The sequence below is a fragment of the Anser cygnoides genome, chromosome 13 (genome assembly GCF_040182565.1).
Source record: "Anser cygnoides isolate HZ-2024a breed goose chromosome 13, Taihu_goose_T2T_genome, whole genome shotgun sequence".
NCBI classification, from domain to species: domain Eukaryota; kingdom Metazoa; phylum Chordata; class Aves; order Anseriformes; family Anatidae; genus Anser; species Anser cygnoides.
Window position 1 is genome coordinate 7114733 of NC_089885.1, and position 14273 is coordinate 7129005.

Genomic DNA, 14273 nt, shown 5'->3' on the forward strand with positions numbered 1-14273 from the left:
GCCGTTCGCCTCAGGGGCCTCGGGCCGGTGTTTCACCTTTCAGGCCCCCAGACCGTCGGCTGTGGAGAGCCCGGTGTCAAAAGGCCTGCGAGCACCTCTGACCCGCTGCTCTGGAGGCGCTGCGGCCAGGTGACTACTTGGAACCGTTACAGGTCTTACCATAATGTATAATTTAACGGGGCAAGCACTCCTGTAGCAACCAGATACAGCTACAAGATGGCCCTTCCTACAGCCTCCCCCTTTCCACGCCAATTGCCTTTGGTGTTCAGGTCAAGTCAGCCTGAACGCAGTATGACAAAAAAAAAGCACACCTTGTACACCAGGAAATGACAGTGCTGCTTCAGTTCTCTCTTCTGGTTAACAGAGTAGTTTTATTAAGAAGAGTTTAAAAAAATAAACACAAGAAAGCACCCTAACTCAACAGCACATCTCTTGGGATTCATCACATAAGGAAGACACGCTGGATGCACCCGGGACACACAGGCATCGTGTCAGGCCTGCAGGCACCCACCAGCCTCTCACCGCAGAGATGGGGGATGCTCCCACCAGGATGGCACCGGGCAGTTTGGAGCAGCACCCCGCCACCCTCAGCAACCACCTTCGTTCTGCAGGGTGCAGCCTGCCACACCTGTGTGCCTGCCAGCACAGACAGCAAGGAGACCCCTGTCCAAAAAGTAAAATGAGAGACAAAGCCGAAGCTGTGGGAGGTGAATGGACCAGCTGTGGTACCCTCACAGAGGTGTCAGGAAACCCTGTGCAAGTTTTTGTCTAGGCTCAAGGAGCACAGCTGTCTCTCCGTGGGAGCAACCATGGCCCTAGGCAGTGCTCACAGGACAGCTCAGTAGTGGCTGGAATCTCTAGTGGAACCCCGCTCCCTGTGCCTGGGATGGGGCTCTCTGGTGCTACTCTCCCGCTGGTCCCTGGATCTGGTCCCCTCAGGATACTCTTCTCGCCTGCTGCTGTGCCTTTCACTCTTCCTGCCAGTCTCTTCTCTCTCTTCCCGCGAACTGTTTTGTCCCCTGTGTTCCTGGGAGCTCTTTTCCCCTCTTCTCTCTGACTGCCTCTGATGCCTCTGCTCTTCCTCTTCTCGTTGCATCCTGCTCGCATGTTTCCTCTCAGACCCATTCCAGGACTGATGACTCCCACTGGCGTATCGGTCATAGGCAGGATCCTCCTTCTCTTTTTTAATCTTGATTCTAGGATGTGCCTCCTCAGCAGACGCTGCCCTCTTCACAGACTGCGAGCTCTGCTTTTGCCCTTCTTGTCTACTCTTCTCTTTATCTGAAACAAAAGGTTCATCTTTAGGGGTGGACAGTCCTGCAAGCATCACCTCAGCTCCTCAAGCTCTGCTACCTAGCACCACAGCATCTTTCCAACTCCACTCCCATTTTGAGTTCCTCCCACCCATGGCCCAAGCTTCATATTTCACAGCCTCCTTACCCCCCAGAGATCCTATTCTATTGCCAAACCTGACACTTTTCTTCCCAATGTGAGTCACACTAAGTCCTTCTTTAACATTTGTCACCTTGTGTTATCCCCAGCTAGGCTGTTCTCATGAATTTGAGCACTTTTTGCAACGCTTAGCACCTGCCATAAATTCTGTTTTCTAAGCAATGCACACACAACAAGAATGTCACTGGATCTGGAGAATTTCCAGAGTTGACAGTGATTCTCTTCCCTCTTCACTCCCCTTTGTCTCTCTCGTTTTCGTGCATCTCTTCAGCTCTGTGCAGTGACATCTCGTCTCCAGCCTTGGTTTCATGCTTATTTTCTTTCCTCCAACCCACTTTTCTCAAACTAGGACTTTACCTGGCTTATACCACCCTCTCCCCCATGCTAAGGCCCCATCCCATGTCCTCAATCTGCGCAACATAGTACTGAACTACTGTACTGATAGGGGAATAGGAATAAAGACAGGTCTCAAACCCAGACGACATAACTGCCTGTCACAGACACAGCCCAGGTGTGTGACAGAAGCTTCCTCTGCATGCTGCAAGCACCAGGCTGATTTCAGAATAACTGATACCCCCCCTCACGCCAACATCACCATGCCAAATCAGCTCATCCTGGAAGCTAGAAGCCACTTCAGGCCAGAAGCCATTTCAGACACCTATCCCTGCTGTTCCTGCTGACGCTGCTTCCATGAGCTAAGGGCCCTTGAGACCCGTGCAGTCCCACCCATCCACAGTAAAGACTGGCAGGAACAGGTTTCACCTTTTTGCTTTTTTGCTGGCACATCATCATCTTCTGACAAAGAATCAGACGACGTATGAGGCGGCGTTTTAACTCCACAGCCCTTTGCATGGAGAGTTTTTGTGACTTCATCTAAATCATCGGAGTCTTTGGGAGGCCGATAGTTGGCCACGTGGTCCACTCGGATTGTCCTTCCTTTGATCTGCAACAGGAGTCACGTCGTTAGCAAAGCTGCGGACCCATTCCCTGAGCTCGGTGGGACACCAGAGAACCGCACGGCCAGCTTGAAGCCACGCGTCAGGAGTAACCGCAGCTGTGTCGCAGGCAGCTTCACTCACCTTGATTCCATTGAAGTTGTCAACAGCGAGAATGGTGCTCCTCTGGTCTTCGTAGCACAGGAAGCAAAAGCCTTTGGACTTCCCGGTCTTCTTGTCCCGCACCAGATTGATGTTCACCACCTCCCCGTACCTGAAACACACCGTGAGCGCCGCAAGCAGCCGCACAGGCAGGCCCCATCGTTGTGGGGCCACGACACTTACTGTGAGAACACGCAGATCACATCCCCCTCCGTCAGCTCGTAGGGCAGCCCACCTGCGGGGAGAGCGGCGGCGCTGCGGCACCAGGACCTGGACCGGGACGGGGACCGGGACCGGGACCGGGACGGGGACGGGGACTGGCCACAGCGGGCGCGCAGCCGCGGCAGCCCCTCACGGGACGGAAGGAGCGCGGCCGCCGCCCCCCCCCCGCTCGTACCGACGAAGACCCAGGCGCTGTCCTTGTACTCGGCGTGCCACGACACCGCCTCCTGCACGCCCAGCTCCGCCTCCCGCGCGTTCAGCTCGTTGATCAGCTTCACCTTCGTCAGCGGGCTGGGGGCGAGGGCACCGTTAGCGCCGGAGGCGCCGTGAGCACCCGGCCTTCCCCCCCCGGCCCCCCCATCCCCGGTCCCCACAACCTACTTCATGGCGGCAGCGGGGCGCTTGAGCCCGCCCACCGCCGCGCATGCGCGCTCCCGCGGGCCGTGCCGAGCCGAGCCGAGCCGAGCCGAGCCGAGCCGGGCCGCGCAAAGCAAGAGGCGGGGCGCAGAGCTGCCTCACAGACTTTATTGGTAACAGCGGCGGGGCCGCCCGGAGCCGCCCGGCTCAGCACGGGCAGGCGCTTTTACCGTTGGCGTCGCGCGTCAGCTCCAGGCGGTGCGCCCGGCCCGGCCGCCTCTCCACATCGCGGTAGAGCAGCGACTTCTGCGCCTTGAGCCGGCAGGCCAGGCACATGAAGATGGACTCCACGTTCTGGCTCTCCTTAGGGTCCTTGGCTGAGGTCTCGAACAAAAGCATGTTGTGAGCGTCAGCGAACTTCAGGGCCATGCTAGACGGCACCTGGATCAGGTCCTTCAAGTCACACTTGTTCCCAACGAGCACCTTGGGGACAAGGGGGGGCACCGCGTGCCCGTTGCACTCCTCGATCCACATCTTGAGGTTGGTGAAGGAAGTCATCTTCGTGACGTCGTAAACGAAGACGACGGCATGCACGTTGCGATAGTAGTGCTCTACCATGCTCTTCCGAAACCTCTCCTGGCCAGCTGTGTCCCACACTTGCACCTAGGAAGCAAAGCACAGTGTTCTTGAGGCGCACAAAGACAGAAGGCTACCAGAGCACCGAGTGCCCACCCTGAGGCAGGGCATGCTGCTTCAGGAGTACGTTCGTGTGTTTCGTGTGTTGTTGCTGCAGAAAGATGGCAGGAGGGCTTCCTGCTGTTCCATCTTTGACAGTGCAGCACGGAGCAACAGCACTGAGCCAGCCCCAGGACACAGGCAAGGCCAGCAACACCAGGAGGGGCAAGTTCTTATCTAGATGAAGCGGGATTGTTGGATGAGTTACAGTGGTTTTGGGGCATATGCTGACAGTGTCCAAGGCTGTATATGACAGTGCATATGCTTGTGTAATTCAAACAGTAAGCCTAGTGCATCTAGTAAGAGAGATCACATCAGCACTTTCCTTCACTTTCAGTGCTCTCAGACAAGTGCTAGGCTCTACACAGCATATCCCATTTCTCAGTCATTGCAAATGATCCATTATATTCAAAAGAATTGACAGCACCCTTTCATTGTTTGTGCTCTGAGTGAGAAAAGTCCCTGCCTGATGACTTACCTGACTGAAACGCCTTGCCAGACAGCCCTCCTCTTCCTAATGCACTTCACCATCAGCCCCACCACCAAAACAAATGCCACAAAGTGCTTCTCATTTCAGAAACATTCTTGCACCAGATCAGGACATTGGCCCACGTAACCCTATGCCATAAAAAAGAACCCGACAGAATTGCAACAGTACAGAAGAGGCAGGGCAAAGAGAAGAGCAACATTCCCACATGGTGCTCTGCCTGGGGATGGATAAAGAGCCAAACGAGAATTTAAGGGTTAGGATTAAAGAGCTGTTGAGTTTCCTGGAGAGCGTTGGTGGCAACTTCCTGACCCAAGTGGCAGAGACGAGGAGGTGCTCTGCTGGGCCTCATACCAACAAGGAAGGGCTGTCAAGGTCGAAGCCATCTCATTGACCATGAGATGGTGGAGCTCAGGATCCCAAGAGGAAGGAGTACGGCAAAATTTGAGACCACAGTGATGAACTTTGAAAAGGAAACACAAAAGATGGGCCCAAGAAAACTGGTTAATATTCAAGTATCTCCACCTCCAAGCTCAAGAGCAGTCCATCCCAGTGAACAGGTAGCCAGGCAAACAGGCCTAGAGGCATTGCTAGATGAGGTAAGAGCAGTGGATATTGTCTACATGCACTTTCTTTCAACAACGGCTTTCAACACTTGTCTGCCATAAGATACTCACAGAGAAGCTGATGAAGTCTGGCTGGATAAGCAGTGAGGTGGATCAAACACTGGCTGATCATCCAGGCCCGGAGGGTAGTAGTCGGTGGTACAAAGTCTAGTTGGAGGCCAGTAACGAGCGTAGTACCCCAGCAGTCAAAACTGTGTCCATTCCCATTCAACATTTTGGTTAATGGTCTGGATGAGGAGGCAGACTGCACCCTCGGTAAATTTGCAAACAACACGGAAGTGGGGTGTGTGGCTGCTTCACCAGAGGGCCGTGCTGCCATCCAGAGGGATCTGGACAGGCTGGAGAAATGGGCCTCTGAAGGAACCCTCTGAAGTTCAGCAAGGAGAAGTGCAAAGTCCTGCTCGTGGGGAGGAACAACCCCAGGACATGCTGGGGGCTGCCCAGCTGGGAAGCAGCCTTGAAGAAAAGGACCTGGGGGTACTCGTGGACACCAGCTTGAACATGAGCCAACAGTGTGCCCTTGCCACAAAGGATAATGGTGTCCTGGGCTGTGTTAGGCAAAGTATCGCCATCAGGTTGAGGAAAGTGATCTTTCCCCTCTATTCAGCATTGTTGGGGTGGCATCTGGAGTACTGTGTCCAGTTCTGAGTTCCCCAGTGCAAGAGAGACATGGAGATGAAAAGGGCCTTCAAAATGATAAAGAGATTGGAACAGCTCTTGTATCAGAAACTAAGAGAGCTGGGGCTGTTCAGCATGGAGAAGAGAAGGCCGAGGGCATATCTCATCAGTGTTATAAATATGTATATATATAAATGTTATAAATGAATGTTATAAATATGTATAAATACCTGGACAGAAGGTGCAAAGAAGCAGCCTGGCTCTTTCAGCATTGCCCAGCAACAGCAGAAGTTCCTTCTAAACCTTAGGAAGCACTTCTTTACTGTGTGGGTGACAGAGCACTGGAGCAGGTTGCCCAGAGAGGTTATGGAGTCTCTCTCCTTGGAGATCTTAAACAGCCATCTGGACATGGTGCTGGGCAACCTGCTCTGGGTGGTCTTCCTTGAGCAGGGGGATTGGACCAGATGGCTTCCAGAGGTCCCTTCCAACCTGCACCTTGCTGTGAGTCTGCTTCTGTAAGAACTTCTGTAAGTTGCAAGCTGGCAATTTCTAAATTAGTGTGATTTATCTGAGCCACCCTGAATTGTGACAGTGCCTGCCCCACAATCTTTCAGAGAGTAAAAATGTTGTCAACAAAGAGGTACCTCTCATTCATCTCCATGCCGCTTTATCCCAGGCTGTTTAGTTCTGGGCAGAGCAGGAGCAAGAGCCCCAGGCCTCTTGTCCCCAGGGTGCTTGCTGGGAACAAGTGCGACTTAAAGGAACTGATCCCACCTCCCCATTTGGATGCATGGTCCTAGGAGAAGGGCAGTTTGCTGCCCTGCCTCCCAGTCCTGCTTGCTGGAGCAGAAGTAATATCCAAAGGTAGAAAGCATGGCAACGTTTTCAAGCTAGTGGCCATAGGACAGCTTCATGCCAGGCTGCATTATAGCTTATAACACAGACAGGGGCACTGGATGGAGCTGGGCAAGGCACGGGGCAGGGGGGGAATGAACACCTTTCGTCTTAAAGAGAGGAAAAAAGTCATGGTCAGTTTAAAAGCACAACTAAAGTTCTTATCAGCCAACATTAGCCCTAAATTCATTGTGATCAGTCCCTCAACTTTTGATTCTCCATTTGTTTGCAAAATAGCAGTATGGGCTTCTTGTAGAAGTCAGTCTTTCACACAGACTGCTGCTTGTGCTGATCCACATAACCAGGCAGGCCAAGATCTGCTGCAAACTGTGCTTCCCAGGCTGTTTTCTACCCACTGCTCGCTGATCTGCAGATCTCCTCAGGTCTGAGCTAATGAATTTCTTTACAGTTGTGACGCTAGTCTACATAGAGCAAATTAGTCCTATTTTCGTTCCCTTGAAATTGCATCCTCCGATTGCCTGCTAACATTCCTGTGCACTAACATCAGAGCCGTCAGGCCCACTGCAACCAGCCGGTGTAAGCTCCCGGCCTTCCAGCAAGCCTCTAGCCAGCCTACAACCATATGCTCTCATGGTTTCTGTGCGAGCTGTGCTCTGGTTTCTGCACACAGCTCCTTCCTCCAGCTCCCTACAGCTTCACCCCTTTGCTGCTGTGGTCGAGCCTCTGAAGCCGGGGGCCGGCCCGACGCTTTGAGGACCCCGTTACGCTGGATGCTTGCAGTGTTTCACTCCGAGCTATTGTTTCAGCCCCCCTGCAGACTCAAGCAAACAGCATATAAATAGCAAAAAGCAATGTAGCTATTTATTAATAGCAGCGGCATGTTCAGAGGACGTCTCCACAACGCGGGGAGGAAAAACCTTCCCGTTCCCCTCCCTCGGGATGGAATGAGAACGGGAGAGCCCCGAGAGGTGTTCGGTGGGCACAGATTCGGCCCCGTGGCAAGGAGCGGGGCCGCCGCCAGCCCCTGCCGGGCAGCTGCGGGTGCGGGTGAGGTGCGGGTGCGGGTGAGGTGTGGGTGCGGGTGCCGCCGCGGCCCACCTTGATGCGCTCGCCCTCGATCTCCACCGTCTTCTCGCGGAAGTCCACGCCGATGGTGGCCTCGGTCTTGTCGGGGAAGGTGCCCCCGCAGAAGCGGAAGGTCAGGCACGTCTTGCCCACGTTGGAGTCCCCGATCACGATGATCTTGAAGATGCGGGTCTGCACGTACGGCTCCAGCGACGAGTCGGGGCCCGGCGGCCGCCCGCCGCCCGCCGCCGCCATCCCGCGCCGCCTCACCGCCTCATGGGGCCGCCCCGCGCCGCCCCGCGCCTCACACAAAGGCTGCGGCTGCGGCGGGCGGAGCGGGATCAGGTGGTCGGTGCGGGCGGAGGGCGGCGGGCGGCGGCACCCGGCACCGGCGCCGAGGCGGCCCCGCCCCGCGCACGGGCGCGCGGAGCGGAGCCCGTGAGGCGAGCCCGTGAGGCGAGCCCGGCCCCGCACCACGCCGGTGGGGGACGGGGACGGGGTCTCGCTTTTCCCTGTCCTCCGCGGTTTCGCTGCCTGTGCCGGGATGCTCTATGCAGAGAACCACAAGAGCAAAGCAAGGTGGAAGCAGCCTGCCCTGCCCTGCCCTGCCCTCAGCTGCATGCAGAGACCCACGGTGCTGTGAGGGGAGAGGGAAGGTACTGCTGCTGCCTCCGCTACTGCAGCCCAGGCACCTCCAAAAGAGGTTGTAGCCTGCTAAAATTGGCCCAGGACGCAAGTCTGCTGCAGTGAAGGTACTTGGTGAGAAGTGAAGGAGCCAAAAGCTGGGACAGATTTCTCACAGACGTCAGCTGATCTAAGGTTTTGGCCCATAAAGGAAATTCAGCTGATGGACTCAACAGATCCAGTTGGAGTACATCCCAGAGGTGTCGTCAGGAAACCGTTTCTGACTACCCCCAGACACTTTGGTCCTGGCCTAGCCAAAAACCTCCAGGGCAAAGTCAAGGGGACACAAGGACATCAGCTGTGGAGCTGCTGCTCAGCTCCCTCCCTGGGCGAGCAGAGAGACAGTCATTGCTGAGAGGGCCCACGGAAAGAGCCCTTTCTCAGGGACAGCTTCATCCTCCTAGAGATTCAGTCTGAACCCTAGCCTGCTCTCAGCAATGCAGGGCTACTGGAAATGCTCATCACAGCTCTGTAACAGCATCAGTCTCTGAATGGGAGATCACCAAATAATCCCTTTCTGGACTAGATGATTGTATCTGCCAATAGCCTTAGGGTCTTAAGTTAAAGGGTTGTTTCTAGCTGTCACCTGCAATCTCTACTCCTGCAGGAGGTCTGGCATTCCTGCCATCTGCGTCCCAGGCTATTTGCCTTGTAAAGATACATGTAGGGAAGAGGGCTCTCTAATGGAGAGGCAGTACACAGAGAGTGCCCTGTTTTAAAGGGTAAGTATTTTGCCTCAACCCGTTTTTATGTCCCTTAAAGTACACCAGGAAACAAAGCAGCAATATTCAAACCCTAGGCAGTGCCTTCAGGTCATTCTCTGCTACCAACTACACTGCTTAGGTGTCCCCCCAAGGTGTTACCCCAGAAGCCTTCCTAGCTGTCAGCCCAGCTGATACAACTACTTTGAGTGTGTCTGCTTCCCAGTTGTATTAGATTTACATGGCAAGGCTTTGGTAGCTGGGGGGCTGCAGGAGTAGCCTTTGTGAGAAGACTCCAGAAGCTGCCCCATGTCAGGTAAGAGCCAGCTCCAGTCATCTCCAAATGGACCCACCACTGCCCAGAGCCAAGCCAATAAGCAACATCGTTTGCACCTCTGTGACAGCAGATTTAAGAAAGGGGAAAAAAACCTGCTGCACCACAACAGCTGGAAAAGAGAGGGGTGAGAAACAGCCCCGCAGATACCAAGGTGAGTGCAAAAGGAGGGCAGGAGGTGCTCCAGGCGCTGGAACAGAAGTTCCCCTCTGCGGCCTGTGGTGAGGCCCCTGGTGGAGCAGGCTGTCCCCCTGCAGCCCATGGGTCCCACATGGAGCAGATCTCCACGCTGCAGCCCGTGGAGGAGCCCCCGGTGGAGCAGGTGGATGTGGCCTGGAGGAGGCCCTTGTGAGACCCCACATGGAGTACTGCATCCAGGTTTGGGGTCCCTAGCAAAAGAAAAACACGGACCTGTTAGAGTGATTTCAGAGGGCTACAAAGATTATCAGAGGGTTGGAGCACCTCTTCCATGAAGGCTGAGAGCTGGGGATGTTCAGCCTGGAGAAGGCTCCAGGGAGACCTCATTGCAGCCTTTCAATACTCAACAGGGTCCTATAAAAGGGATGGATAAGGACTCCTTACTCAGATAGGTAATTATAGGACAAGGGGGAATGGTCTTAAACTAAAAGAGGATAGATTTAGATTAGACATTAAGAGGAAATTCTTCACTGTAAGGTTAGTGAAGTACTGGAACAAGCTGCCAAGAGAAGTTGCAAATGCCCCATCCCTGGAAGTGTTCAAGGTCAGGCTGGATGGGGCCTTGGCCTACCTGATCTAGTGAGTGGCATCCCTGCCCGTGGCAGGGAGGTTGGAATTAGATGATCTTTCAGGTCCCTTCCAACTCAAGCCGTTCTGTGATTCTACAAAGTGAGTGACTGAAAGAGTGGTATAGACAAAGTGTTAGGGACTGACCACAGCTCCCATTCCGCTGTGCCGCTTGGGGGGAGGTAGAAGAGGGTGGATGGGAGGAAGGAGTTTTTAGTTTCTCCCTAGGCTAAGTCTGTTTTGCCTATGACGATAATTGTTGAGTCATCTCCTTATCTCAGCCCTTGAGCCCTTTTCATCATATTTTCTCCCCCTTTACCTTTGAGGAGGGGGAGTGAGAGCACGGTTGTGGTGGAGCTCAGCTGCCCAGCTGAGTAAAACCACCACACCAGTTCAGGCAGCCACCTACGGCAATCACCTACACAGGACCAGAGGGGACAGCACAGCCCTGCTCAGTTTTATCTAATTTATATCACCACCAAGAGATGGGAGGGACATGCTCCAATAAAGATGACGTTTGCTGGGCATTCCTGAAGGCTTTTATTTACAAAAGCTATTTGTAAGAGACTATAGCCTCTTGTTCTCTATCTGATGCTGACTTGACTTCTTGAGTCTGTGAAATAAGACACCGGTGTCAGGTCCAAGCTGTCTCCCCTCAAAGGGACATGGCTTCCCATTGTAACGTGGAAGAAAAGTCAAATTTGAGAGACCTCTCTCTTCTGGCTCAACAGCCAGCCTGGAAAGCAACTTGTCTGCAGTGCATGGGATCACTGGCTGCAGGAGAGTCCCAAAGACCCGCAGGCATTCCAGCGTAACGTGGATGATGGTGTCAAGCCAGAGCTTCTCTGCAGGGTGATTTCTGTTGAGTTTCCAAGGCTTGTGTCTCTGGAAGAAACCATTGGTCTGCCTTACACACAGGGCAATACATTCTAAAGCCTTGTAGATCTGGAAATCTTCAAAATAACTAGCCACCTGCAGCGGCAGAGAAGCCACAGACACCACAAACTCATAGTCTTCAGCAGAAGCCCTACCCAAGGCTTTTGTCTCCCTGTAATCCAAGATCTTTGGAAAACAAGACTCTGAGAAATAAGGGTAAGTGTTGCTGGGGTTAATGCTAAGGGCTGTTGACCGATTCAGAAGTCCCCCAAGCGCATCTGCCAGTTCTGAATTCAGTACCTTAACAACCTTGTCATCGTAATAGTCACAATCCCGCTCAGGTACACCCTGCCTTAGCAGGAAGTACCGAAATCCATCTACCGTGTACTGTCCAATACAAGCAAAAGGGTCAATCACGTTGCCCAGGCTTTTGGACATCTTCTGCCCACGGACAGTCCAGTGGGAGTGCACCAGTATTTGTTCGGGGGGTGGCAGCCCTGCTGCCATCAGCAGCGCTGGCCAGTAGACAGCATGGAACTTGAGGATGTCCTTGCCCACGATGTGGTGTGCAGCAGGCCACCACTCTCCATGTGTCTCAGGGTAGCCCACGACACTCAGATAATTCACTAAGGCATCTACCCACACATAAATAGTTTGCGTTGAGTCACCGGGGACAGGGATACCCCACTGCAACCGGCTTCTCTCACGGGAGACAGACAAGTCTGGCAAGTCGTCTCCCAGCCAGTGAAGCACACGCTGGTAGAAAGGCTCAGGAGAAACGGCACGGGGGTTGTCACGGAGCCACTTCTGCAATGGGTCCCGGAATGTAGAGAGCCTGAACATGTAATTCTCCTCTTTGGTCCAGTGCACCTGAGAAGACAGGAGAGAAAAGAAGTAGAGTGCAAACACTCTGCAAATGGTTTTACAATTTTCACACAGCACTCTCAGCGTGGATTTTGTCACATGCTGCCTTTGTATTTGGGTGCAAAGCCCTGGTATACTTCTATGCCTAGAGGGACCTCCTCTCCAAAGACACCACCTCCCCAGGTTCCCCAGAGCAACTACCTAAGAACCAAGGCACCTGGGATGGCTCAGCACTCAGCTTTGAAGGATCCTCATGCCCCCAGGGAAGGAACACCTTTCTACAAGCCGGGTTTGTGTGTCATCAGGCATGAATAATGGAGACAAGAACACACTTTCTTAGAAATGTAGTTTTGCAATTACAGTAGAAAATTATAAGACGACAAAATAACATTGCTAATTACTGCCTTATTAACAATCCTGGTAGGCGCCCTTGCTTTTCTCCTAGGTGCTTCTACTCTTTTTCCTCCATTTAAAATTTAATGCATTTTAGTTGCCAACTTTAGCTTATAATTCTGTTTAAGTACTGACAGCTCTTCTCTCACACATTTAAATTCATAACCTGACACAGCTAAAACAATGAAAACTCTGTGGGTACAGAAGATACAAGTGAATTGTGTAAAGATACTCAAGAGATCTGTGGGAAGGTCAAGAATTCTTACTTTTTAAAGCTGACTAAGGCTCTAAAATAAGACAGCATCACGCAGGAGAGTTTAATTTTCTAGCACTGAATCCAACGATTTCTGGCTGAGCCAGAAAGTGCCTCGCTCTCAATACAACCAGTAAAGAACATACCACATCTCAAGTTGAGAAACTAAAGAATAATTTGTTTTACTGGTACACTGCACTTCAGTTTATCTAATTTCAGTCTGTAGCTGCTACTGCCTTTGCTTACTTGATTAAAAGGTTACCCCAAAAGACATTATTCCCTGCATAAATCATAAACAAGTTATACAAACTTTTTAAATTCTGAATTCTTTATGATTTTCTGTAAGATTCTTCAATTCTGGGTTATCAGCTCTCAGCACTGTCCAGGAGTAGCACTGTACACAGAGCTGATATACCATGTCGTCTTCCATCCAGCCCTGGTCTTAAGAGCACGGGGTAGCTCAGCCTCCTGCTTACAGCAGTCACCTACACATCCTGAAAACCTCCACGGATGGAGGTCACAGACCCTTCCTGGGCAGCCTGTTCTACTGTCCTCATGGGGAAAAAGCTTCTCTTTAAATCCAGTCTGAACCTCTTGTTTCAGCCTATGACCGTTCTCTCCCACCCTCCTGTCATGTACCGCTGGAAGAACCTGGCTCCATCTTCTTTATGATCTCTTTATAGGTACAGGGAGCTTGTCCTCAGGGTACGGAAGCCTGCTGCCTGTATTTCAGATCTAAGGAATGATTTATTTGCCTGAAAACTCACTCTCCCTGGCCCGAACTACATTAGGTGCTTTAACAAGAGATTATTTCATAACATACTCCTTTCTGTGTGAACCAATGCTCACATACCCCAATCTAGCACAAATATCAAAAGAAACTCTGAAGCATGATTATCTGCCACAATTGTATTAAATCACGTAACTCCTGATACCTTATAGAAATTGCAGTGGCAGAGACACTCTGGGTCAGGTCCCATACTCCTGGTTGCACCATTCAATTGTGAGACTAGGCCACAGGCAAGAAATGTTATTGTGTTTTATGTAGATCCAAAACCCGTGTAATGACACATGACTGATGAAAAACATCTAGAGGCCAAATGAAACTGCCTCACCAACTAGGTCAACTGAAATTCTGGGCACCCAACAAAGAGCTCAGTTATAAACAGCTTTATCCTTCCTTACATCTAACGTCTTTCATCACTGCTTTAAAACACTGTTTCCAAGCCAATGGCCTGTGAAACTCAGCAGCCGGTGAATCCTTTCCCTGCCACATGGCTGAAATTTAAAATTCACTTGGGGTTTGGGATCCCATTGCCATCTCTCCCTTATTATACAGCCATACACAGCAGAAAGACATTCTTTGAAGTATAGGCAAATCTCAACTGACATGAATTACAAAGCCTACAGGAAGCACTAAACGTACCTAGATTTTCCTAGAACAAAGCACCAGACAGTTATGCAGTGCTTATGCAGACGTGCTGCAGTTACCTCATGGCCAGTCTCTAAAGACACCTTGTACGTGCGCCCCTGGGTGTCCGTACGCTCGGTGAGCTGGCTCTCGGGCAAGAAGCACTCGTCTGGAGTGCAGTACCAGCCCTCATACGACCCTTTGTAGAGCGCCCCGTGCTCCTGCAGGGCACCCCAAAAATGACACACAGCTCGCTGGTGGCGGGGCTCGCTGGTGCGGATGAAGTCCGTGAAGGAGACGGCTGCCTGGGTCAAGGCCTGGCGGAACAGAGCAGAAATGTGGGCGCAGAGCTCTGGGGGCGACGTTCCTGCCGCAGCCGCGGCCTGCTGGATCTTCAGCCCGTGCTCGTCGGTACCTGAAACGCCAGAGGGGCATGAGCGGGGAGCAGACGGGGGGGGCTGGCCTGCCCCTGAGGGGA

The 14273-nt window shown here is 52.5% G+C and overlaps 3 protein-coding genes across 5 annotated transcripts; all 3 read right to left on the bottom strand.

The window, feature by feature from the left end:
• Window positions 1–327: 327 nt before the first annotated feature.
• On the bottom strand, window positions 328–3283 carry RBMX2 (RNA binding motif protein X-linked 2). 2 transcript variants are annotated; one of them, XM_067005290.1, is made up of 6 exons: window positions 3153–3283; window positions 2947–3062; window positions 2733–2784; window positions 2532–2661; window positions 2215–2395; window positions 328–1281 (listed from the first exon to the last, which is right to left on the bottom strand). In XM_067005290.1, the coding sequence occupies exons 1-6, from the start codon at window positions 3155–3157 to the stop codon at window positions 839–841; spliced, it is 927 nt and encodes a 308-aa protein (XP_066861391.1). In that variant the 5' UTR covers window positions 3158–3283; the 3' UTR covers window positions 328–838. The 2 variants fall into 2 exon arrangements, with proteins under 2 accessions (XP_066861391.1, XP_066861389.1); XM_067005288.1 differs by having other exon boundaries at window positions 2532–2784.
• Window positions 3283–7915, bottom strand: RAB33A (RAB33A, member RAS oncogene family). The gene is made up of 2 exons (XM_048079300.2): window positions 7548–7915; window positions 3283–3791 (listed from the first exon to the last, which is right to left on the bottom strand). Exons 1-2 carry the CDS (start codon window positions 7767–7769, stop codon window positions 3336–3338), a joined length of 678 nt encoding a protein of 225 aa, XP_047935257.1. The 5' UTR covers window positions 7770–7915; the 3' UTR covers window positions 3283–3335.
• A 2599-nt stretch (window positions 7916–10514) lies between these two features.
• On the bottom strand, window positions 10515–13949 carry MARS2 (methionyl-tRNA synthetase 2, mitochondrial). 2 transcript variants are annotated; one of them, XM_067005297.1, is made up of 2 exons: window positions 13811–13949; window positions 10515–11744 (listed from the first exon to the last, which is right to left on the bottom strand). In XM_067005297.1, the coding sequence occupies exon 2, from the start codon at window positions 11715–11717 to the stop codon at window positions 10566–10568; it is 1152 nt and encodes a 383-aa protein (XP_066861398.1). In that variant the 5' UTR covers window positions 11718–11744; window positions 13811–13949; the 3' UTR covers window positions 10515–10565. The 2 variants fall into 2 exon arrangements, with proteins under 2 accessions (XP_066861398.1, XP_066861397.1); XM_067005296.1 differs by lacking the exon at window positions 13811–13949 and adding an exon at window positions 13320–13791.
• Between the last annotated feature and the right edge of the window lie 324 nt (window positions 13950–14273).

Excerpts from the sequence above, each read along its gene's own strand:
- RAB33A (XM_048079300.2), bottom strand. The coding sequence starts at position 7,769 with ATGGCGGCGGCGGGCGGCGGGCGGCCGCCGGGCCCCGACTCGTCGCTG. Across the intron at positions 3,792-7,547 it reads TCGAGGGCGAGCGCATCAAG|GTGCAAGTGTGGGACACAGC; the intron begins GTGGGCCGCGGC and ends TTTGCTTCCTAG.
- MARS2 (XM_067005296.1), bottom strand. The coding sequence starts at position 13,364 with ATGGGACCTGACCCAGAGTGTCTCTGCCACTGCAATTTCTATAAG. Across the intron at positions 11,745-13,319 it reads GCCACTGCAATTTCTATAAG|GTGCACTGGACCAAAGAGGA; the intron begins GTATCAGGAGTT and ends CTGTCTTCTCAG.
- RBMX2 (XM_067005288.1), bottom strand. The coding sequence starts at position 3,197 with ATGCGCGGCGGTGGGCGGGCTCAAGCGCCCCGCTGCCGCCATGAA. Across the intron at positions 2,785-2,946 it reads CAGCGCCTGGGTCTTCGTCG|GTGGGCTGCCCTACGAGCTG; the intron begins GTACGAGCGGGG and ends CTCTCCCCGCAG. Across the intron at positions 1,282-2,214 it reads GCCAGCAAAAAAGCAAAAAG|ATAAAGAGAAGAGTAGACAA; the intron begins GTGAAACCTGTT and ends CTTTTGTTTCAG.